Source organism: Corvus brachyrhynchos, unplaced genomic scaffold (genome assembly GCF_000691975.1).
Source record: "Corvus brachyrhynchos isolate BGI_N302 unplaced genomic scaffold, ASM69197v1 scaffold595, whole genome shotgun sequence".
Taxonomy (NCBI): Eukaryota; Metazoa; Chordata; class Aves; order Passeriformes; family Corvidae; genus Corvus; species Corvus brachyrhynchos.
The window spans coordinates 929,431-952,676 of NW_008238373.1; the positions used below are offsets into that span (position 1 = coordinate 929,431).

At 38.7% G+C, this 23,246-nt stretch overlaps 1 protein-coding gene across 1 annotated transcript in view; it reads left to right on the forward strand.

Moving 5' to 3' along the window:
* Positions 1-23,246, forward strand: part of UST (uronyl 2-sulfotransferase) — a 156,188-nt gene that overhangs the window by 77,013 nt on the left and 55,929 nt on the right. The window contains exon 5 of the mRNA XM_017736401.1: positions 10,412-10,565. Coding sequence (XP_017591890.1) covers positions 10,412-10,565 — 154 coding nt within the window. The remainder of the gene's footprint in view (positions 1-10,411; positions 10,566-23,246) is intronic.

The window sequence follows — 23,246 nt, forward strand, 5'->3', positions numbered from 1 at the left end:
GTCAGGGATGTGGCGAATTGCACAACTCCTGCTTTGGTCACGGGAAGGCAGCATGTCTCTCTCCAACATCAAACTCTTACCTTCCGAGCGTGCACTTACAGACCCCAGTTAAGGCAGAGCAGGAAGCTTGGTCATTGGTCATATCAACACACATACCCTGTGTTGGGGTAAGTGAGTGTTGCAGCCGAGTGTGTAAAACCTAATGACATGCCTCTGTCAGTGACTGGGGAGCTTTTCTTGTTTAAAAGCTGGCTGATCAGGTCAGGGTGAAGTCAGAGGAGGGAGAAGCATTAAAATGACCACCCAGAAAGTGAAACAGGCTTTTTCATGTCTCACTGGAGCTGTGAATTCTTTACTTTCTGCAGTAGCTATAGGCCACTGAAGAATTAGCCCCTTTAAAATTTCCTATGATGTGCTAAGGAGATGCAGAGATAAAGCACTGACTATTTAATTTTACAGTTTAATTAGCCCTTATAATTCAGTTCAGTGTATCTTATTTGTTCGGAGCCGGGATGAATTATCATTCAGCACTGCTATGTCAGGAGTCATCCTTTCTGCGCTGTCAGGCTGCTGCCTTCTTCCTTTCAGCTGCAGTTTAATATCTAGGGTGTGTATTTGGCATATATGTGCATGTGCTTGAGGGGAGGGGACAACACTTCACTTTTGGCGTAAGTTTCTAAAGAAATGAGAGCCATGCGGCAGTTCCAGGTGTTCTGCCTGTCTTTCCATCCCCTCCCCAGTTCCTAAATAATTTCTGAGCATGTTGGCCACTTTCAAACCACATTGAGAAGGTCAGTAGAAGACTGAGACAACCACACTGCTGCAGGTACATCTGCTGAAAGGAAAGCCATGCAAAACAGAGCTGGGGGACTTTCTGCTGGGCCACAGCCAGCAGTCACCTCCCTGTGCCCTGCTTGGATGCCAGCCCCAGCTCTGTTGTGTCCTTCTTGCTCAGTGTGAGAGGTGTGTGGAGACAGGTTGTGGGGAGGAAAGATCTGTTGGGTCTTCTGCCTGGGAAGGAGCTTGCCTTTAGTCCCTAGAATCAACATAAGAAATATTTCCAGTTTTCTGGTTTTCATTAGCAGAGTTCATGTGTAAAGTTCTTGTTTTTCTTGAAAAAAGCCTTTTTTCATAGACAGTCTGTATCAGCATTACTGAAATTTTGTTTTTATTACTTTTTTGCACAGATACAATGGCCAACACTAACTAATAAAAATTCATAAAGTGAGTTGCTGTAGCAGCAGACAGTGTCACATGCAGCAGTGCTGGTCAGCTTGGCCATTTTCCTTCAACTCTGACCTGAATTCTGACTGGGTAGCAATAAGTCACATGTTGTATGAAGGCAGCAATGAACAAGGAGAAATTCAGTCTGGATAAGCCCAAAACTAAACTTGATTTTTGAATGTTGCTGGGATTTTTTTGTTAGTCATTGGTTCTGTGTTTTTTCTCATGCAGAAGCAGCTCCAAAAATTACATTTTAACACAGCACTTTGATGTTACACCATTCTCTTGTTCTTGCAAAATGTATCTATAGCTAACAAACAAAAAGGAGGTAAATCTTGGTAAATTAACTTTGTTATGTGAATAAGCTGCGTGCTTGAAAGCTGAAGCACACTCTGTGCTGGCAGCTTGTGTTTGGAATGTTTGCATGTTAGCTTGTTGATCATTTGGAAGGTTTGGATGACACATTTACAATTTTTTTTTGGCCAATAAACATCTTGCTTTGCAATGACTTAACCTACGTATGTAGATCTTTGGTCCATTGATTTGGAAATAGAATTTCACTTTTTTTTTATAGACTGACTGGAGGTCTGTAAAACCAGAGGGATTCTGTGACGCCATTTTCATTGTCTTAAGACGGAATCATGAGATTTTTGTCGCAACACTCAGATCTTTTAGTAATTTGAGAATTATTGTTTCTTCTTTTCTCTGGAGCAAGTAAGGCCACACAGCATGTTCATGTTTTACAGAACCTGCCTATTATATGTCAACCATGCTTCACTAGCATTTGAAAAGAGTGTGCTGAGCAGATGTGTGGAGCTGGCATAATAAGATGCTGAATGTCCATGACCCTTTGAATGCAAACTCAGGTATACTTTGTACAAAGAGCAATAGTTGAGTCAGCTTGCACTGACTCTATACAGCTCAGCTGTGGGAGGGGTTGGGCTCTTTGAATGCCTCCTTGAATCAACATCTTGAAACAATGATTGCAGCCTAAGATTATCTACTGAAGTAGTTTTATGTTGTGGGATTTTTTTCTCCGTAAAAAAAAACAAAACAAAAAAAAGAAAAAAAAAAAACACCACCACCCAAAACATGCACACTTAGGAAAATGTCATTAAAAGTCTAGTAACCAAAGGAAAAAAAAGTTATCCTCTGGGTAAGCTCTTAAAAGTAGGGAACTGTCATCTAAACTCATGTGCATGGCATTAACACTGTGTCTTTATGTGTGTTCGTTATAATCTGTACTTTTTGCTAACACATCGTGAAACACTTTCTACCATCATGTGAGGTCTGCCTTGTAAAGTACACATTTCATGAATGGCCACATGGTGCTGTAATCCCTCCTACATCTTTTTTTTTCCTTTTTATACTACATTTTTTAAATTATGTGAGTGTGTAATGATGATTTTTAACTGTGACTTGATGGAAGGCTAAGCACAAATCTAATGTGCAGTTTGACCTTTGTATGATCTAAGCAGGGTATTTTGTTGTTTTGGTTTTTGGTGTTTGTTTTTTTTTTAAAGCATTGCTTTATGGTGAGTTTTTCCACACATTTTAGGATTATTTAATTTAGAATTTATTTCCCTAGTTTTCCTGTGTTCTTTGCATAATGGACTTTTTATCTTTCATTCAGCTGGTAACATGATAGTCTCAGAATAGAGATTGTTGCTTGAAATCTAGTTACTGAAGGTGGGATTAAACATAACTCCTGAATTATCCTGTTTTTACTGTTGTTTAGCTTCCATGCTCACATTCACACTGCAGATTACCAGTTTGGGAGTAACTTAATTTAAAAAGGATGACGATTAGTCCAGAGGAGTCCAAAAGAAAACAAGAAGAATGATCAGAGATTTTAAAAATTTACCTAAAATCACAGGAAAATAAAAACAAATAAGAGGGGACTGTCATAACAATTCTGACTTTTTTATTTAAAAGGTTCTGCAGAGATAAAGGAACTGTGCTGCTCTTAATCAGTAATGATAACACAAGTGGTGGACTTGAACTGTATCGAGTTCTAGATCAGATATTTAGGAAGAGGTTTAAACAAGGACAGCAAAGCAACAGAATAGATTATACTTCAGGATTTTGAAGCTGGTAGTGGCATTTGAATAGCTGATCCTGCCTTCAGGCAAAAAGATGGATGGTGACAGTTCCCAGTCATTTTGAGTCTTTTTTACCCTTGATAAATAGGTTTAAACCTAAAACTTTCATCTTTCAGGAAGGAAATGGAAGTCTTGATTCTAAATCACCAGTAGTGGAGAATCCGCTGCACTTGATAAGTTCTTTCAATAGTGAATTGTTCTCTCAGATAGTAAATTATGAGTTATTTTTCCTCCTAATTTTTCTGAGAAGTCCAATTGACTCCTTTTCCTTGGATCTCACAGTGCATTTGTTTGCTATGTAAAAACTCATCAAATTTTTCCTGTGTAGACTTTCATGTGTAATTTCTTGCACACTGTCGTGCAGTCAACTCTCAGCCTTCTCTGTGTTTTTTCCTTCTCATTCTCTTTTCAAGCTGAAGGCTTTTTATTTTTTTCATCATTCTTGTGATGCTGCGTTGCACTTTGTTCATGTTTTGCTGAAAACGGACTCGGTGAATGGTCACATGAGTGCTATGTCAGGTCTTTGCTCCTCTCTTGTCCTGCTTCTCAGAAAAAGGGAAACTAGGATTATTCTGGCCTGTAAGGTCTCCCACGCTTCTGATAGTATGTGGAAGTATGCATGTCCTTGCCAGAACTACTCCTTCCCTGTGAATATGCTCTGCTTCAGGTTCTAGATGCTTTGGGTTTCATTTGCCATACTACGGTGCAAAATATCTGATGTCTTTCTTGCCTGATGGCTAAAGTGGCTCTTCACCAGCAAACCACTTCCTTCATTATTCTCTCCTTTTGCAGCTTTGTTTTCTGAAAATATTAACCGTTTTCTCCTATCTTCTGAATCACATATTGTCATGTTAAACTGTGTAGATTCAGAGCCTCAAGCAGAGTGATGTCCACAATCCCTCTTTGATGGGACAATTTCACATCTGTGACAGGGCAGCCATGTTATAAGTTTCACTTACGTTGATTTTTAAATTCTATAGATTGTATACATGATATATACTGCCAAGTCACAATGAGTTATTCTTTTGTTATACACAGTTTACTGTATGTCAGTTTCCATATGGACACTCCTAACATTGAGTTGCTCTCTGGAACAACCATTTCCACAGGACAGCTGGAGTCACCCATACTGCCCTTGATAAATATATTCGTACAGGAAGCTGAATATGCAGTGCTGAGTGCATTGCAGCATCCTTTGCATAATAACTTTCCTAAGAAGTCAAGTCCCAAGATTTTATGCAAATGTAACGATCTCAGCCAAATCTGTGGTCCCATTCAATTTTGAAAATACATCTCTTCTATCTGTCGTGTTTGTTGATTTAATACTTTCCAAAGAGCTGCATCAGCTATTCTACTATTTGCAGGAAATTCATTGTAATACTTTTTAATTAGTTTTTCTGTTCTCCTATATAATGTGCAGCATTTGCATCTCTGAATTACAGTGCAACATTAATCAGAGGTCCAGAGAGATCCTGGGCCAGACCTTTGGAAGAAAGTCTTAAATACAGGGTATCTGGAATTAGGTGATTTTAATTAATGCAGAGTTTAGCTGCTGATAGTCTTTTGTGGAGAGTTAGTGTTTACTCTCTTACTTGTTTCCAGCTATAACTTTGCATTACATAAATGAAAGCATAATTAGTATTTCCCTTGTTTGGGACCCACGCAGGATACTTACCCATGTTGGTGCTGTTCATTGTGAATTTATATATTAAACTACTTTGATATCCTCAGGAGAATGAAAAGTATAGGGTAAAAAAAAAAGACCACATTGTTTAGCATGCATGAATGACTGACAAAATACAGCCTAAAATATTCTGGTAGATTTACAGGATAGTGAAATAGAGAAATACAAGGCTTTACAGTGTTATCTTTTAGCCATTCACTGGTCTGAGCCAGCTTACTAAACAGTTCCTAGAGGACTCTGTTGTAATTTTACAATGACATGACCCAGACACATCACTTCAGAAGCTGAAATTTCTACTATTGAAATACCAGGTCCAGAAAGGGTGATTGATGAGGGGTGTTGCAAGTGTGCACTATTTTACTGTTAGCCTTGTACCACTGGGCATGTTGTATCCCTGCACACACCTCCTATTGAAGGCCAGGCCAGGCATAGATGCAGTTTTGAAATGAAAATACTTATTTCATAGAATATAGATCCATTAAGGTTGGAAAAGACTTCTAAGGTCATCAAGTCCAACTGTTAACCTACACTGCCAAGTCCACCACTAAACCGTGTTCCTGAGTGATGCATCTACATGTTTTTGAATGCTTCCGGGGATAATAATTACATCACCTTGCTGTATTGCTTGTTTTGTGTCTGGGATAAACTAGAGAGCAATAACAAAAAAGCAGACTGGCATAACATTTAGTTCAGCTTGCTGTGGAGAGGCAGTCTAGCTAGTACTCTGCAAGAAAGGAAAAAGGCTTCATGAAGCCAAAGTTTTTAACTGAAGACTCTATATAGTCCTTGTTCTGTATAGTCCTGTATAGCTATATAGCTCTGTAGAGTCCAATTCAGCTATGCCAGTACTATTATGACTGAAATAACAGTATAGGTGACATAGGTGTATCAGTAGAGAAATGCCCTATATCAACACTCCTGATTCTAAAGAAAAGGTTGAAAACATGACCACAACATAAGGATGAAGGCTACAAGAGAGGCACTACAGACAAAAGTTAGAAGATAAACAAACTCCTTGATTAGAGAGGCTGGCAATACCATGTAGTCCCAGGCAGGCAGTACCTCAGCCCACTCCTATTTGCAGCTCATCCTTGAGGAGGATCATTGGAGCATCCCAGAAGTCCCCGGTGCCTTATGTGCAGAGGATTGCTTTGCCACAAGTTCATGCTAATGCAAGATGTTATGAAAACTTCATTTCAAAATACCTTTTTCAGAAGATAAATGTTGAAGTAACTGCATCTTATTTAAGTCCTAAAAAGGTGTAAGTTCTATGTTAGAGCTTTTACATGACCTCCCCATGAAGCTATGCCGCAGGGCAGGTAATTGACCTCTGACATAGTTGATGAGTAAAGATTGCTGGGCAGTTGTACTCTAAGTGTGTGATTCTCAGTTGTATGGCACTGTAAAAGGAAATTGTGCTTCCTTTATAAGAAGGACACAATATGCCTGTCCCTATTGATGTTAGGTGGCTGTTGGTTCTTGTTTGCTTCCATTATACTGAATTTCTAGCAAGCACCCTTTTTGTTTAAGGAGAAACAGTGTATGTTAAAAGAGTAAGAGGCAGACAAAGCTCTTACAGAGAACAGGTTGGGAGTCATCTTTTCCTTGATTTTTCCTGCTTTGCCTGCAAGGATGAAGAAACCATCTTCTCCTTGTTTGTAGAGTTTTGTATTAAATGCAAAGGCAGCAGCCTCCTGAAGTGAGATGAAAAATAATAGGAGCTAAGAGAGCCTCCATTTTTTAAAGCCCAGCAAATCACTTTGATTGATTTTTTCCCCCTAACTTGCAAGTGGTTTGTAAATGGTTTTAAATAAAGATTTTGCTCATGTAAATAATAAAATTGGAATTAATCAGAAGTGTGAAGGGGCAAGCTCACATACTTCTTAGGCTTTATTTTATTTTGCTTTTATTAAAAAAGACATCGGGGAATATATTATTAATGAAGCTAAGTATCATTGATTGAAGCCTGCAAATAATTTTTTTTTATGAGGACTCCAAAAATATACCTTCAACAACAGATCAGTTAAAACTAATGGGATTTACTAGTATATATAAAACAAATCAGGAGACATTAAGTACAGGAAGAAAAAAAGGGAATTGGTGTATCCACTGGTGTGGTGGTGTCCTGACCCACTCTTCCCAGTTGCACTGATGGGCTGCTGGGCATGAGAATATTTGTGCAACTTCATCATGTGGGATCCAATCATGATCCCACTCAGAGAAGGCAAGCCTGGTGCTCAAGCCTAGAAAATACGTGTCCCATTTTGAATCCTTCACAATAGGTGTTTGAGTGCAAATAAGGTGATGTGATGTATAATGAGGGCACATACCTATTTTTTTTGCAAGAGCACTTTCATGTGGGTGTTGTTAATCTGAAAAGTTTCACCCGGGAGAGCATTTAGTATGTTGTGATTGATAGGTATCTAAAAATATGCAGAACATACTTGAACAAATGGAGCATTGATTTGCCCTTTTCTTCTCCAAATAGCTTAAGGTAATTGATTTTTTTTTTTAAACTGTTAGGATTTTTTATGCTATGTGAGTGCTGCTTAGCTTCCATAAAAGACTCTGAGTAGAGTCCATAGAAACAAATGGTTGAAATCTAAAGTATTATAAACCATGTTTTAAAAAAAAAAATGCACATTTGAATAAGGACCAGAACAGACTCGATTTTTCTAATAATTCCTTGCTTGTTCCCTGGTAGAGCAACCCACAGCTGGGTGTATAGCAACCGGTTACATAGTGCAGAAAATCAGAAATTCGAGCTGTCCTGTGTTTGGGGAGGTGGGAAGCACACACAGTTCTCTGTTTCGGAAAGGGAAGTTCCTCTGTAGCATTTGTGAAAGAGTGACCTCCCATCTCAGCTGTCCTCTTGGGATGAATGAGCTTATGTGAGCCTCCTTTCTCCAGGCTTTTGGTCCTGAATTTACTGTTCTGGTGTTCAGAGACATGACCTTACCAGCAAAAGGATGGGCTCTGGGACTTTGATGAGTCAGTTATGCAATCTCACCCCTCCTTTCACTTCAGAAAAGAGAATATGTATTGAAATTTTCTATCAAGGCAGCTAATACCTGTCTGGTTTGGATTTTTCACTCTTCTGATGAGCATTTAGGTTTAACATCCTCTACAAAACCCGGAGCAGGACATCCCTGCTCTCTTGCTTCTATGAATCTTGTGATCTTTTCGTCTTTGTCTTAAGGCAACTTGCTGCTGTCATCCCTTCTTACTGTCTCTATTGCTTCCCCTTTTCTTTGCTCTCCTCCACTCCCTTCTGTCTTTCGATTATTGCTATCTGCATCAAGCAGCAGGAAGATAATGTATTCAGTAATTTAGATGCAATCTATTCTTTCCAGTAATTTCACTTGAAAAGTTTACTTCAAAACTACCAGGCCAAGGCATCCACTCAAAGCTTTCTGTTTGAGTAAATACTGTCAAAGCATTATACCCACACTGTCCTGTGGTATTTGCAGAAATGCCTTTTTTTTTAAATGTAGGTTTTATTTCTGTATAAAGATAAAAAGCAGCAAAGATAAGCTTAGAGAAGAATTCAGGATACTAAATTCAGGATATTTCACTTGCACGTCCATGTCCGAATTGGGTTGTGCACTAATCAGGAAGCAAGGAGCATCTGCCTTTTTAATTCGATTGTTTTAAAATTTTATGCTGTCTGTGCATTTTCAAATTATGGCAGTGATCCTGCAACACTGAGGTCAATGAAATTACTGATACGCATAGTTAATCATGAGACAAGCCTTTGCAGACTGTATTTAGGGGTCTGGGGAATCATGCAGAATGAAAATCAGGTTTAAACTCTCTGAGATTTTTCTCGTCTTTTACTAGAATCCATAATTTTAAACAATTTTGCTGCCTCTGTAATATTTAGGAGGAGCCCTGGTCTTTTATTATACAAATTCAATTATTCATTGACTCAAAAAATGAGGAGAAACTGAGAAGAGTTTTTTAATTTAAAGAGTGTCTTCAGTTTTCTCTCTCTTAATCTAGTATTTTACATTTTAGAAGAAATTATATAAATTGTGACTCAGAAAATCATCAGAATAGCATTTAAATACTTTAATATGGCTATGTCCTCAAGCTCCCAAAAATAAAGCATAAGCTAGTGCTTAAGTGAGAATTTTTCACCTCAATTGGGGAAACAGAAGGGAGAAGCATAATCCATGTTCTTAGATAAGGAAAATTCCAAGTTGAATTTATCCTACAAACTTCTCAATCCAGGAAGGTTTTATTTTATTCTTTGTCTCACAGAATTTGTAGTCCATAAGTCTGTTCCATGAAGGCCAGTTTTTTCATTTTGACCGTGGAACAGTGTAAGCAGCTTCCTGTTTTTTCTTCCAGTTAGGCTTGCTCTCCTGATGCTGTGTGTTGATCTAAAATATGTGGTCAATATTTTAACATTCTGAAAATACAGTGTAATCAGAAACCTACCCAAGCTTCTTTTTTCCTCCTTTCATCTTTTGTTATCTCACCTATTGAACTGTCATTAAGCACTGGGAGGAGACGTACAAGAGGGTAAAGTAAAGGTGATAAAGTTGCTCTGGTTTATCTTCTCATCTCTTAAGTTGCAGGTACCTATGCCATATTTTGCTTATGTGCAAGCCTGGTCACAGCTGGTTTTACCCTTTCCTTTTCCTTGAACTTGCATGTACTTGAGATTGGTACTTAATTTCTTTCTTGAAGCAAGAGTTTTCGTACTGACTTTAAAAAAAAAAAAAAAATCATGAAGTGCAGTACAGGGATAAGGTATTGCATAACCATGAAATAACCTCAAATCCAGCCAGTGGTGCAGGCTGGGGGTGAGGGGACAAGGATCTGCATAAGTTCCAGCAAATAGAAAGTTGGAAATACCATGCATATCTGTCAGTTCATCCAGAGGAAGCTTTTGGAAAAAAGCTTTCAAAGTAAGCTGAAAATCCTTTGCACATTACTACACTTACTGTGCAGGCAGAGGTGATCCAGGGCTGCCTTACAACAGTTACTGTTGGGTGGTGCTTGCTCTGACATGACTGCCCAGATGGAAAGTGTGTTGAGAAGCAGAAATGATCATTCTTTGATTCATCTGCAGAAGGTTCTTCATCTGAAATGAGCAAGGAGAGAACTCAAGAAGCAAAACTGTTGATACAGTATAAAAAAAGGTTTTTGACCAAAATGTTTGTAGTACGCATATAGCTTAATGTGATTCCATATTTACTGTTCACCCTAAAGAGATCTTACATGCATTTACAAAGGTTTAGAAACTAGTTGTAAGATTCTCAGTTTCACTCCTTACCTTGTAAAAGCTTTGAATTTCTGTAGGAAGTAATTTGAAAGCATTCAGATGAGAGATAATAGATACGTGTCTGTGTGAAACCTTGTGATGAGATTCACCTATTTTTCTTCCCACCAGGTTTGGAGGAGACCAGCCGGTCTACATCAATATTATTAGAGATCCTGTCAACCGATTCCTATCCAATTATTTTTTTCGACGTTTTGGAGACTGGAGAGGAGAACAGAATCACATGATCCGTACCCCCAGCATGAGGCAGGAGGAAAGATACCTGGTATGTTCAAATTAAAGGTTTCAATTACCAATTTCCCCTCATTGTTATGTAAAGCTGTTCAAACTGGATGCTTGAATCGTGGGAGACAGATGCATCTTCCATCTTGTTTTTCCTCTGTCATTCTTGCCTGGTCCTTAGTTTGCTCAGCTTTACTGTGTGGAGTGTTGCCAATGAATTCAGTTTGATCTTGAATAAGCTGACAGCAAGTTCCAGATTGCCACCGTTGAATTATGGTCCTTCCACTGAGTTGGATTTGCACTGTATAGTAATATAATAATTCTGCCTATATTTATCACTGTGAATATTCACACAGATTTTTAGGTTCAGACTATGTCTGTAACTGTGCAGCCTCAGAGGAAAATTGAGAAACAGAGCAATTCAGTGAGCTCAAGTCTCTAAGTTGTTTGTAATGTTCTTAATACCAGGGCTCTAATCTCAGTTCTTGCTTTGGTTTTGTCGTCTTTTGTCTTTTTTGGGTTAAGATTATGGAAGTAATGCTGAATAAGCTATTCATAATAAGTTTTAAATTTGTACGACTACTGAGCACCTGCCAGCTTTTGTTGCATACCAAGGTCCTGTGGCAGTGGGTGTTCAATGAATGCTAAATAAGAAACACGGAAACTAGGGAGGTGATTGGTTTGTTTTATATTGATCTCTTTGCATGTACACTGACACCTCTCAAAAAAAGCAAAATGGGGGAATTGCTTCTTGCCCTCTCTCTGATGGAGATCCAGTTTGATTGGACTCAGCCTTCAGCCATACTTGAACCTGCAGAGGGGTCAGTGAAACAGCAGTGACAGGACAGCTTGATGGTCTGCTATGAGATGTTGCAGGCCAGACAATGTCAAAACAGGAGATGTCTGTGGCTTTTGGAGGAGAAAGAGAGGGTGTTTTTGTGATGTTTTGAAGAGGCAGTAGAGTACAAGATATGTGATGAGCCTAGAGAACACAGCTCTGAACAGCTGCCACACAACATCTTTCAGCCCTAGCTGAAGTTAGATGAATCCAAGGAGGGCTGGGTTTTTTTACGTGTTACAGGACTGTTATGATTTCTTTTGTCTTTACTTCTGTTGTTTGTCATGCAGAGCCCTGTGAACAGACAAGCTTATAAATTATGAGTAATTGAAGGGGGAGGTATCAGTGTAACTGTCTAATAGCCTTAAATTTAATGTCATCTGCTATACAGATATGAACTGCGAAAGGTATCTTACTTGCTATATGGATAGAGACCCCAAAGAGGTCCCTATGTTAGCTGAGTGGGTCTTGACCTCCTGGTGTGCAGAGTTAGAAGACTTTGCATGTAGTGTGTGCATGGATTTCTGCTTCATCATCTCTGAATGGGACAAGAGGGTTGAGGAAATTAATGAGGGGTGGGGGTTTTTACTACAACTTTATTTTTTAACCCGGCTACATTTTCTTTTTTGGAAATGTTAAAAGTGAGTGGTAGAGTCTGTACTTTATTTTGAGCGCCTTCTCATTTGAAATGCAGTGATTGGCACCTCTTACGACTGACTCTGTAAAACCTGGTACTATTTCAGTACTGACTGTGCACCTTATGATATGTATAGCCAGTGAAATTGTACTTCAAGCAGAACTGAAACAAATAGATCGAATTCATGGTGTGTTGGTTTAAAAACTAATAGAAATTACCTTGCATTTTCACTGGCATTGGTATGTTCCTCAAGAAGGTAATTATTTATATGCATATGCAGATATCAATGCCTACACAGATCAGTACAAAAGCTATAATGAAAAAGAAATAAAAAGTGTCTGACTGAGGTCAGTTATCATTTTGTTCAAAAGGCAGTTTGATGATCTGAGGCACCATTAGCATCCTTAATAAAAACTATTTTTGCATTTTCATTTTGATTTTCTCTGTTGGTAAGTCAGTGTTAGAATCCTGGAAGTGTTTCTGGAACCTGTTTTCCATCCCTCCTTGGCAGACTTTGGCAGTCACTTGCACTCCTCAGAGAGAGTGACAGTAACATATAGAGCTCTTGCCAGTGAAATTAATTTTCATGAAAGCCATGCATTCTGAATGTTCAGCATTTGTAATGCTTGAGCCATCCAACCACATCATATATTGCATGCCCGCATTTTAATCTTTTCCTCAGCGGTTCAAGAAAATCTGCTTGCATATTTCTTAAAATTCAGGTATTAGAGATTTTGGAATCATAGCTTCAGAAATCTGCAAAATGGATTGTCTGATCTAGCTGTGAGGAAAGTAAGCAGCTGATTTTACCTCTGAGCCTGAGCCAGTATGCCATTTTAGCACAGGACGGATGGCTGGCCTAATTGCAGGTCTCATAACTTTTGCAGTTCTTCCTAATATTTTTTTAAATGCAAAACTCACCATGAAATATTACTCTTTTTTATGGGGGCCTATTTAAGTATAATCTTAGATTTAGCATATTAAATAGTTTCAACATTGATCACAATATCAAACATAAGTTGTTTGGAGTGAGGTGTGCCTGACCATGAGCAGATACATGAAGGCAGGGGGAGGATATGAGCTTTTACTTTTCTTCTTCCATCATGCCTCAGATGAACAGCTAGGAAAATACATAACTGCTGATTGATCCATGGATTGATCCATGACACTGGGCTCATTGCTGGAGTATTTGAGAAGCCTTGTGTTGACAGCAGTTACAGGCTTACCGAAAAATGGACTGGAGAAACTGTAAATATAACTTCTCTGTTTTACCAGAAGAGACGGGTTTGCAGGCAAAAGGTGTGTATCTTTGGAAACTGAGCCTTAGAAACTGATTGTGCTTTTATCAACCATGACGTTCTTGGCGTCCTATCTCTTGGAAGGTTGTGTGAGCAACTGGGAACATTTCCAGGCTATCCTGGCATCTTCATCAACAGCTGCCAGTACTAGCCTTTGCCCTTGAAAAGCTGAGGGCAACATCCATATTCCCTCAAACTGCAGTGTGAATGTGTGGGAGCTCAGCTGCTCTAGAAAGCAGGCTCTTAAGGGAGGAAAAGCATTTAAAGATCAGGTTTTGTGTCTGATGAACACCAGGTTGTGATGCCCTTGATGGAAGGATTTCCCTCCCCTCAGTTCTGATCCTTAAGAAAAAAAGGGAGTTGAAAAAGCCCAAACTATCTTGAAGTCTGGTAGTACCTTGCATGCTGGTTTTTTAACATTGAAAATCTGAACTGCTGACATTGCAAAGGTCAGAAATGGAGACAGAAATTTCCACCGTTCACTGATCATTTGAAATTTTCTCAGAATACAGCTTCAGGCTTTGACTCTGTTCCAGGAAATGCAGCCATTCATTCAGGAGTCAAATAAATTGTTCTAAACGTTTTGGTAAATGTCTGTGTTTACCAAAATTCAACTGAAAGTCGGGATAGAAAACAAGCCTTTTATTCATGAGTCGGATGTGGTAGAGGCACCTGCTGCAGTGTGAGACTTTTTACCCAGATCCACCAGCTCCTTGCCCTGACCTGGCATTTTCTCTGCTGGAGCGAGCTACTGTTAGTCACCTGAAGAAATCACTTCCAAGCTTCTCCAAAATAAATAGTGGCAGCGTGGTATTGTGGGGTATGGCAGAGAGGTAATTAATGGCAAGCACCTTGAGTTGAGTCTCAAGCACACTGATGTGACTGTCAGTCCTACATTATGGTCCTGTAAGATGAGATAAATTCACAGAAGTTAAATTACATTCATTGTAGTGAATGTGTTTCAGGTTGAACTAGAGTTCTTAGAGTAAATGCCCTTCAATAAAGCAAGGAAACCCTTTTTAGTGCAGCTGTGAGTGCTGCAGGTACCAAGCAAAAGAAAAATACGCATGAGATGCGATTTAGTTCAGGGCTTGTGGAAGTGCAGAAGGTAGGAAGCACCCCTGATGAAGAGGGACTACCATTAATATTTTAAAGGTTTATATTAAAATTGTTCCTTCCAGAAGGCTTGTTTGTCATTATCTAGTATTTATTACAACTTCAGCGTGAGACATCAAATATAAAAAAGGCATGTATAGGGTTTTCATCTTTTCTTAATACTTGGTAAAACTTTGATCTAAGACCACTAAGGCTGAATGAGTGTGTGAAGCAGCATGTTGTTGCCTGAATTACAGGAAATCTGGTTACGTGGGATTCTGATCTCTGTTAGGCTCATGAATATCATGGCTCCTACCTCACTCCAGTAAAAGATCTCTGAGCTAATATATCAGAAATCAGACACTTTGAATTTAAAAAATCATTCAGTAAGATAATAACTTGTCACCTTCCTATAGAATGTTTCAGATTTTCCTTATAATTATCAATTAAGTTTGCACGGCATCTCTGTGTGGCTCTGCATAGTCTTATCAACTTCATCTCTGAAAATAAATAAGCTTTTTTCAGTAAAAATTAAAAATATTCTAACAATATTCAGCCTCATTTATGTTAAAGATTACTCATGCAAGGGATCCCATAAAGGAGCATCTGTCCTTTTGTCTTTTAAATGAAACGTTAAAGTAATTATTAAAAGTGTATTAGGATTACTGCAAAGGAGGGAAGTAAAATTCAAGCACTGTCAGGGAACTTGCACACCAAATTTCTTATAATAGGGAAAAAAAAACGTTCCTTTTGCAACGTTACCTTTTATGGCTAAATATTTAAACTAATGTTGTTTAGGTTATTTCATAAACTTCAAACAAAATTATAGAGAAAGCTGAATGGGTAAACTCCACAGAACAATTTTTTTTATTCCTGAATCTTGAGAATTTCTTTTTATGACTTCCATGGTTTTCATTAATATAAGAATATTCACTAAATATATTTAACCAGTTTTATTATTTATATCCTCAAATTTCTATCTACAAGAAAAAATACTGTTTTACCAATTTCACTGGTTTTTGGACAGCAGCTGGCTATCTTATTTCCTGTGTTTATCTGCATAATACCGTGGGTAATTATATTATGAATTGTCATCAGTAGTTGCTATCAGTTGTCATCGCTGAGCTTTCTCCTGCATGACTTTAGATAAGTTTCTTGAAGCTTTTCAGTTGCCAGAGACGTGGCCTCCAGGAGAGACCATGGTAGGGAGCCCATGCCTTCATCTTCTGACTGTCACTCTCGTGTATATCTCTGTAAAAAAAAAAAAAAAAGCAGGGAGAGAGTTGCCTGCCCTCAGATTGGTGCAGTGAGGCCATAGAGGGTTCATGACTCTGATTTTCCTGTTGAGGGGCTACAAGTGTCTGTTGATTGAATGTGGGAAATTTTGGGGAGGCTCTGATAACTTTGTTAACATTGTTTAGACTGGAAATCTGAGGCATGCAGAGGTTAAAATTATTTGCCTTTGTCTGTGCAGTGCATACGAGATACTAGGGATTGGAATATATAAATTAAAAAGAACATTTTTCACTTACTGCGTTCCTAGCTGTAGTTACGAGGCTAAACATTTTATGCACTCTGTGTTTTCCCTGACATACCCCCAGACACACAGTAGTCATTTTAGTGCCTATGTTACAAACTGCTGCTGGGGCAGTTTGATTTGGTCACTGATGTGCTGCAGTGCAGCTTTGCAGCTGTAGATCTGGTTTGGGGATCACACAGTAGCCCCAATCCCTGAGGCTGGGACAGGGCTGCTGGGAGGGCACTGCTGAAGTACAGCCACCTGTCAGCTGACCCAGTTAGAACAGTTTACTGCTTCTTCCCTCTAATGAGTGCTTTTAATAGTCTCCAGCTGTTCCCTTTTACTGCATTACCTCTTCACAGCAAAATTTCTGGCCCATTTTTGCAGCTCTTCATCTATTGTGTGTGCTCTAAAACACCATTTTTCCCCTTAGATTCTCCCATTTTGTATTAATAATTTATTGAACCACAAAGTTAATGGTAATTTAGACCTCAGCTGGAGAAGGGACTGATTAAACAACTTATAAAACATAATATTAAAGGAAATATTTTCATGGCTGACATTTACTTTTCAGTGACTTTAATTTACAAACCAGTATTTTTTTAATATTCCCCTGTGGAGTTTGCATTCCAAACATTGCAGCATTATGCATTTATACAAGAGCAAGAAAAATGTGCCTTCCTAATCTGTTTTCATTCAGTAGTCTGAGTCAATTGCACCTAGTAAATACTCAATATAGCATTGGATAAGATTGCAACACCAAAAACTTCCATGTAATTCACAATACATACTTACATTAATAGCAAATATAAGATTTATACAACGCTTTTTTTTTAATGATACCTTTCTGTATCGCCATTCTCCTTTTTGTGGAGACAGGACACAGGGTAACAACAACATGTTGCTTCAGAATGTAAAAAGGTGAGGGTTTTTTTCTTGCAGTGTTGTAGTGGCCTGAAAATTTCTGGCTGTTGCAAATGTTAAGGAACTGCACAGGAAACCAGAAACCCAGTAGCAGTAGAGGTCCAAGCACTAAGTACCCACAATCTTATTTAAATGTAACATTATTCCAGAGTCTTACCATATACTATGTCTCGGTAGTGCTTTTTAGGACATTTATATACATAAGAACTTACGATCTTTTATTAAAGGACCTTGCTGTATTAAGTTTAAAATGATTAATCTTCATTTTTATGGTGATTAAGCCAAGTTTTTTATTTGTGCCTTTCTGAGCGTGAATACAGGACAGCTCTTGATGTTCTCTTTTGTGTTCTTTTTTGGGTTTTATGTATTGTGGTAGCTTGTGGAACTAGTTTTCTCTAGCTTCTCTATAGGAAGATACTGTTTGTAGAGTGGAAAATCCCAACCACAGACAAAGATTCTAATATATTGATACCAGCTTTCTAAGGCCATGTAAACTGTATAAGAGAAGAGGGTATGTCTGTGTTATATTTTCGGGAGATATATTTTTGAATGATTGAGCAAGAACAGAAAGGAACATTCTTGGGCAGCCCAGGGATTAAAGCCAGCCTTGCCTTCAGGGAAGGTGGGAAAACAGTTTGCGGGGGATAATCTTTATTTCACCTAGAAACTGATGGACTCTCACAAGCCTTTTGCTGTATTAGGAGTGAGATCTTCTGTGTGTGTTGGCTGGTTCTATCATAGCATCCACTTGGTCCTCAGTAGCAGTCAAAAAAGGCAAACCAAAAGCAATAGAGATCAGTACAGAGAATTTCATTGTGTATAAATCTCTAGTGTGTCTGCACTTGACTACTTTCATTTGACATTTGTGACCTCCCATTCCCAAAATGGGATTGAAAGAACTGGAAAAGCCTCAGAAATGGGTAGGAGCGATGATGAAATAATTTCCTGATGAGGAATGACAAAGGTTAAGACTCTTCAAAAGAGGAAGAAGTAAACAATGGAAAGGATACAAGAAGGCAGATTTTCAGGAGGCATGAAAAAGTGACCTCAAGGATGATTGCTTGAGGGCTGTTTCAGTGTAAGACTAATAGAAGGTCACAACTGGAGTGGGTAATTGCCGGATCCAGTAAAAAATAGAAAGATGCAATACTTTGGACAACATGTAATTAAGCTGTGGAAGTCCTTGCTGGTCATTGTTGTGAATAAGTTTATATGTATCCAAAAAGGAAATATTTTAGCAAACATTTCTTCACAGAGGGAGTGGTCAAGCACTGTAACAGGCTTCTTAGAGAGGTGGTCGATGCTCAAGGCATGTGGACGTTTAAGAGCAATTTGGACAACGCCCGTAACAACACACTTTACTTTCGGTCAGCCCTGAATAGGTCAGGCAGTTGGACCAGAGGATCCTTGTAGATCCCTGTCAACTGAAATATTCCACTCTAATCTGTTTTTAAAAGTGCAACTATGTAGCCCCCAAGGGCTGTTAATTATCAAAGCAGCACCTCTTCATCAGAATATATCTGACCAGTGCATATCTAGAGCCTCAGGGGCACCCAGAGAAAGGTCCTGTGTGTATAGTAAATGTTCCTTATAGCCAGTACTGATTTTCTGAAATTGGTTTCTTCTCTGGGTGACTCAAAAGCAAACTTTATACATGCTTACAAGTGAATTCTACTACTAGGTGATTTATATAAGATAGTTAAAATTATAGACATCTCCAGCTGAATGTGTTGTTTCTTGACTTTGAAGTAGTTGAGTGTTCTTGGGTATATGCCATAGTGGCTAAGACTTTGTTGTCTTACATCTCTGCCAATCAAATTAATTTTTGTAAGTTCCAAACTGATGCTGAAGCTATTAATTGTTAACACTGTCATGACTATTCTCAAATTTATCTTTAAAAGCTAAGATAAAAATGCATTTAAAGTATGAACTGCATCCACAGTTTTACACTGTGCACTGTAATAGTAAAGACACCAGAAGATGTAAAAATCCTTAAAATAGTGGGTTTAAACATTTGTTTCAGTGCATGCTTTTCAGAAATGCAAAGTCTCTTTGTTTTTATTTACAGTAATCTCAGTATGGGTGAGTTTCAGGTGTTTGATAATTTTTGTAAGCCTTGAGTATTTGCATTTTCAGTTCTCATGTACTTTGTTAATGTGAAAGTAACAGGAGGACACATCTAAGGAGATAACACTTACATGATTCCCAGTAAGGGATGATTTAACAATGATAATTAGCTGACAAATAACTATTTTAGGTGAACGAAAACAAGAGGATCTGTGTGTGATACGGATGTTATCTTCAGTGCATAGTCTAGCATTTTGGGCATTATGAACCTGAAAGAAGTGTTTAATAGTCCTCAAGTAAAGCTAATTATTGATTGATATTTTGTTTGTCTTAAGTTGGAATACAGTGGTTTTTAGAACTGGAATGTTTTATCATCCAGAAAAAAAGAATGCCTTCAATTTCTGTTAGTATAAAATTTTAAATCAATATTTTTAAAGTTACAGTTTATACATTGCATAAATAACAGAGATGGGGCATTGACCAGCAAATAGTCCGTCTTAAAAATATGGTGTAATAATGCATATGTGTGTGTGTATTTAGTAGTAGGAGTCAGACTTTTGGAAATTATGCTTAATTAACAATTTTTTTGAAGACTTGTCTGATGAATCATGGTAGGTGTCCCTAGAAAACCATCCTATAAAACCTCCTAAATACATTCCTTGCTAAGAGTGAGCCTGTTTCCTCTTCCTTGTTGTGTTATGCTTTAACCACCTTAAATGAAAGCTCTTTTATTGGCAGTCAGATGGGGAAGGAAACTGCAGAACCTTTTACTCCTCCTGACAGAAGAAGGGCAGAGAGAGACAGCCCTCCTCTTACTGCCAGCATATTGAATGTGTTCAGGCTGTGGCATGATACTGTAATTTCAAGCAGTCAGATACTCACTTCACTCCCTAGGTGTCAAAACCTGCAGGAACTGACAATCCATGAAAATAAAACTGAATTTATTAGCCCGTTTTATTCCTTGTCTGTCATTCTCCTTCCTCTTTCCTTTTTGTGGTTTATACCTAAGTTTTCTGGCTGTCAGAGCTGCCAGCAAAGTGAAATAAGCAGAGATCCTGATCTCTAAAACTTCCTTCAGCTACAGCAAAGCTGAAGCTTTGAGGTGGTAGATGGCAAAGAGAGCGCAGGGCAGTAGATTTAGGAGAACTGCTCACCCGTGGTGCACGGCTGACGTGGTGAGGGATAGACATGTCTTTATACAAGCATCCAAGGCTGTCCTGGGCCTTAGGTGTTTGTTGACAACAAAATATTTTCCTATCATGTAATTTTTTGGTGCTGGTGTGGACTCTTCTGTTGACTGCAGGATGGCTGGGTCACACTTGTGAATTCTGTATTTTTAAGACTGATGTAGTTTATGTTGAAACCATATGGAAGCAGAGGTGGCATTTTGTGGAAAAAAGGGATATCAGTGCCCAGATATACTGAAGACTTAGTTTATTCCAGTTATTCTGAAGTTTTTAAGGTTTATTATACCCTACAGAGTAAAATCCTGTGCCTTATCCTGGTCCCAGCTCACAGGGACCCGAGGACCTGCTGGAGCACCATGCGCTTGCTCCTTTCTGGTCAGCACCAAGGCTCATGTCCCTGGAGCCAGGGGACATATGGGGTGCCAGAATCTCCTGTGGGACACAACTGGGCTGCTTGTCCCACTGGGGAGGTGGGAGGTTCTTCCCAGCCAGCCCACCCAGCAGGGAAAGAACCCTTAGTACAGCAGTGAAGATGAAGGACAGAGGTGCAAATCTAGGTTTTGTTTTTGTCTCATTACAGAATGAACAGATCTGAACTGGGGAACAGTCTGCCTAAAAATCAGGCAGTCTGTCTATTCTTGCTTTGTTTGCTTCAGTATGCTCCTATGACATAGAGATGGGTGTTTGTGTTTCTCCAAAAACAACCAAATGCCATAGGTTTGTTTTGGCAGATGGATTGTAATGTTCTCTCTGGTTGCTTGGCCCTGCCTGGCAAGTGGCTGCTGTGCTTTCCCTCAGGAGTGCTCTTCAGGTGTCAGATATTCCAGAAATCAGATTTTCCCTCTTGTCATAGAAGGTATTACCACTGTCTCCTCTCTCTCCTCTCTCTCCTCTCTCTCCTCTCTCTCCTCTCTCTCCTCTCTCTTCTCTCTCTCCTCTCTTCTCTTCTCTCTCTCTTCTCTCTCTTCTCTCTCTTCTCTCTCTTCTCTCTCTTCTCTCTCTCTTCTCTCTTCTCTTCTCTCTTCTCTCTTCTCTCTTCTCTCTCCTCTCTTCTCTCTCCTCTCTTCTCTCTCCTCTCTTCTCTTCTCTCTCTCTTCTCTCTCTTCTCTCTTCTCTCTTCTCTCCTCTCTCTCCTCTCTCTCCTCTCTCTCCTCTCTCTCCTCTCTTCTCTTCTCTCTTCTCTTCTCTCTCTCTTCTCTCTCTTCTCTCTCTTCTCTCTTCTCTCTTCTCTTCATCTCGGCATACCAGTAGCTTCTATTAGAGTAACAGTTTCAGTACAGAGGCTCCAGACTAATTTTAGGTGACCTCCCTTCTCTTCTTTTCCTGAAGAGATGTGAAAGGACGAGGGACTTCAGACAATGAGGTGACCGATTGGCTTCTTTGCCAGATAGATAAGCAACTGCAATCAAAAGAGTTGACAAGTTTTGCTGCTCAGTGCAATGGAAGGACTAATGGCTTCTGTTCCCTGAAACAAGGATGGATTCAAGCCACATGCTCTAAGGCATCGTGGCACCTTAATGAACTGGAAACCTAATAGAAATAACCCCAGACATCTGAAGGATACTGATGGTCAGAGGAAGTCCTCCAGAAAGCTGATTCCTTCAGCCTTTTTGTGGTGGATTTTAATCAAATTCAAAAGAAAAAATAAAAGCAGTTTTTCATAACTTGGTGAGTTACCGTTGCCAGGAGAAAATGTGAGGGAAGAGAGTGTGATAAACTGTAAAATTGTATTTGTTGTCACTGAGCTGGGGTTCAGGGCATTTCGCCATTTTTTCCTTAACAGTCAAGTAAGGAAGAGTACTGCTGCCAGGAAATAATTTTTTATTGTCTTCCTTGTAATTCCACATTATTTAAAGAAATAAATGTGGAAAAAAAAAGCCCCAAGAAACAGGCATCAACTGTTTCAAATGTGCTTTTGGTTTTTGCCTTAAGATGGCTATTTGAAGTCGAATTACCTTTTTGATAAATACATGTCCCTCACCAGTTTGCTGATGATATTACATGGTTGTGAATTATCACAGGGATGGTGGGTGCATGTCTTGAATGAAAAGGCAACTCCATCTTTCAGGATAAGCAGCAGACCTGCTGTGTCCACTGAGAAAATACATTCCCTGTGTAACAAGGTAGTGAAATTCTCCTTTGAAGTAAAAGCAGTGTTCATTTTTTTTTTTTACTATTATTCTAAGTGTTGCTTTCTTTCTTTTCTTGTTTGCTAGACTTTTCAAAGCTCCTCTATCCCTTGTAAATATAGTTGCTTTACATAAAATCATAACCAAACCATCCAAAAACCCCAACAATGGGTGTTAAGCTGATTGATTGTTGTTCCAGACTCTGGAAAACAGACTGCCATTGTTTCAGCAAAACTGGCTACTGCTCAGTAAATTACTGAAACACAGTCTAGTCAGGTTACCTTGAACACAGCTTTTTCCTATGAACTCTGATCCAAGCAAAGCCAGCCACTATTCATAACTGAGCTTGTCAAGAGTAATTTCCTTTTTCTTGGGGAAAAATCCACTAACTGGTGGCAAATAGGAAACTTTCCATGGTGAAGATGGATTGTTAAATGAGATTATTATTTTCTTCAAAATTAATTTTCTGTTCTCTTTGAAAGGAAAAAAGAAAACTAAAGTGTTCATCAATGACTGAAGGAAAAAAATGTAGAAAAATTCTTCAGAATGTAATCCAAAGAGATTATGTTTTTGATTAACAGAAAGGAGATGGAAAAAAGCCTATTTTACACTTTTTTTCTCTTCATAGCAGATTTATTAACCTTCATGGTTTTATACTTGATCTTTTTGCTTGCTGAGCTTTTTGAAGCCATAGCACCTGAGATGAAGGCATTGAGAGATTCTGGGTTTCTGTGTAGGGAGCTAAGTATGGTTTTGTTTTTCATAGTTGTAGAAAAGAACTTCAGCAGACGACTAAAGATTTAAAAAGTGGGGAAAAAAAGGAAAAAATGCAAATAAGAACATTATTTATGCCTCTGAACCTTTTAATTTTAGGAGGTTTTTAATACTTGGTGTTGTCAGTACGGTGATAGTCTTGTCAAACTGAAAAGTGGAATCAATATGTTCCATTTTGTGTCTGCTGTTCAGAATGGCAGTGCTATGAATAATGCAAAGTGTTAGTAATTTTCCAGAAAAACATTAGAACTGTTCA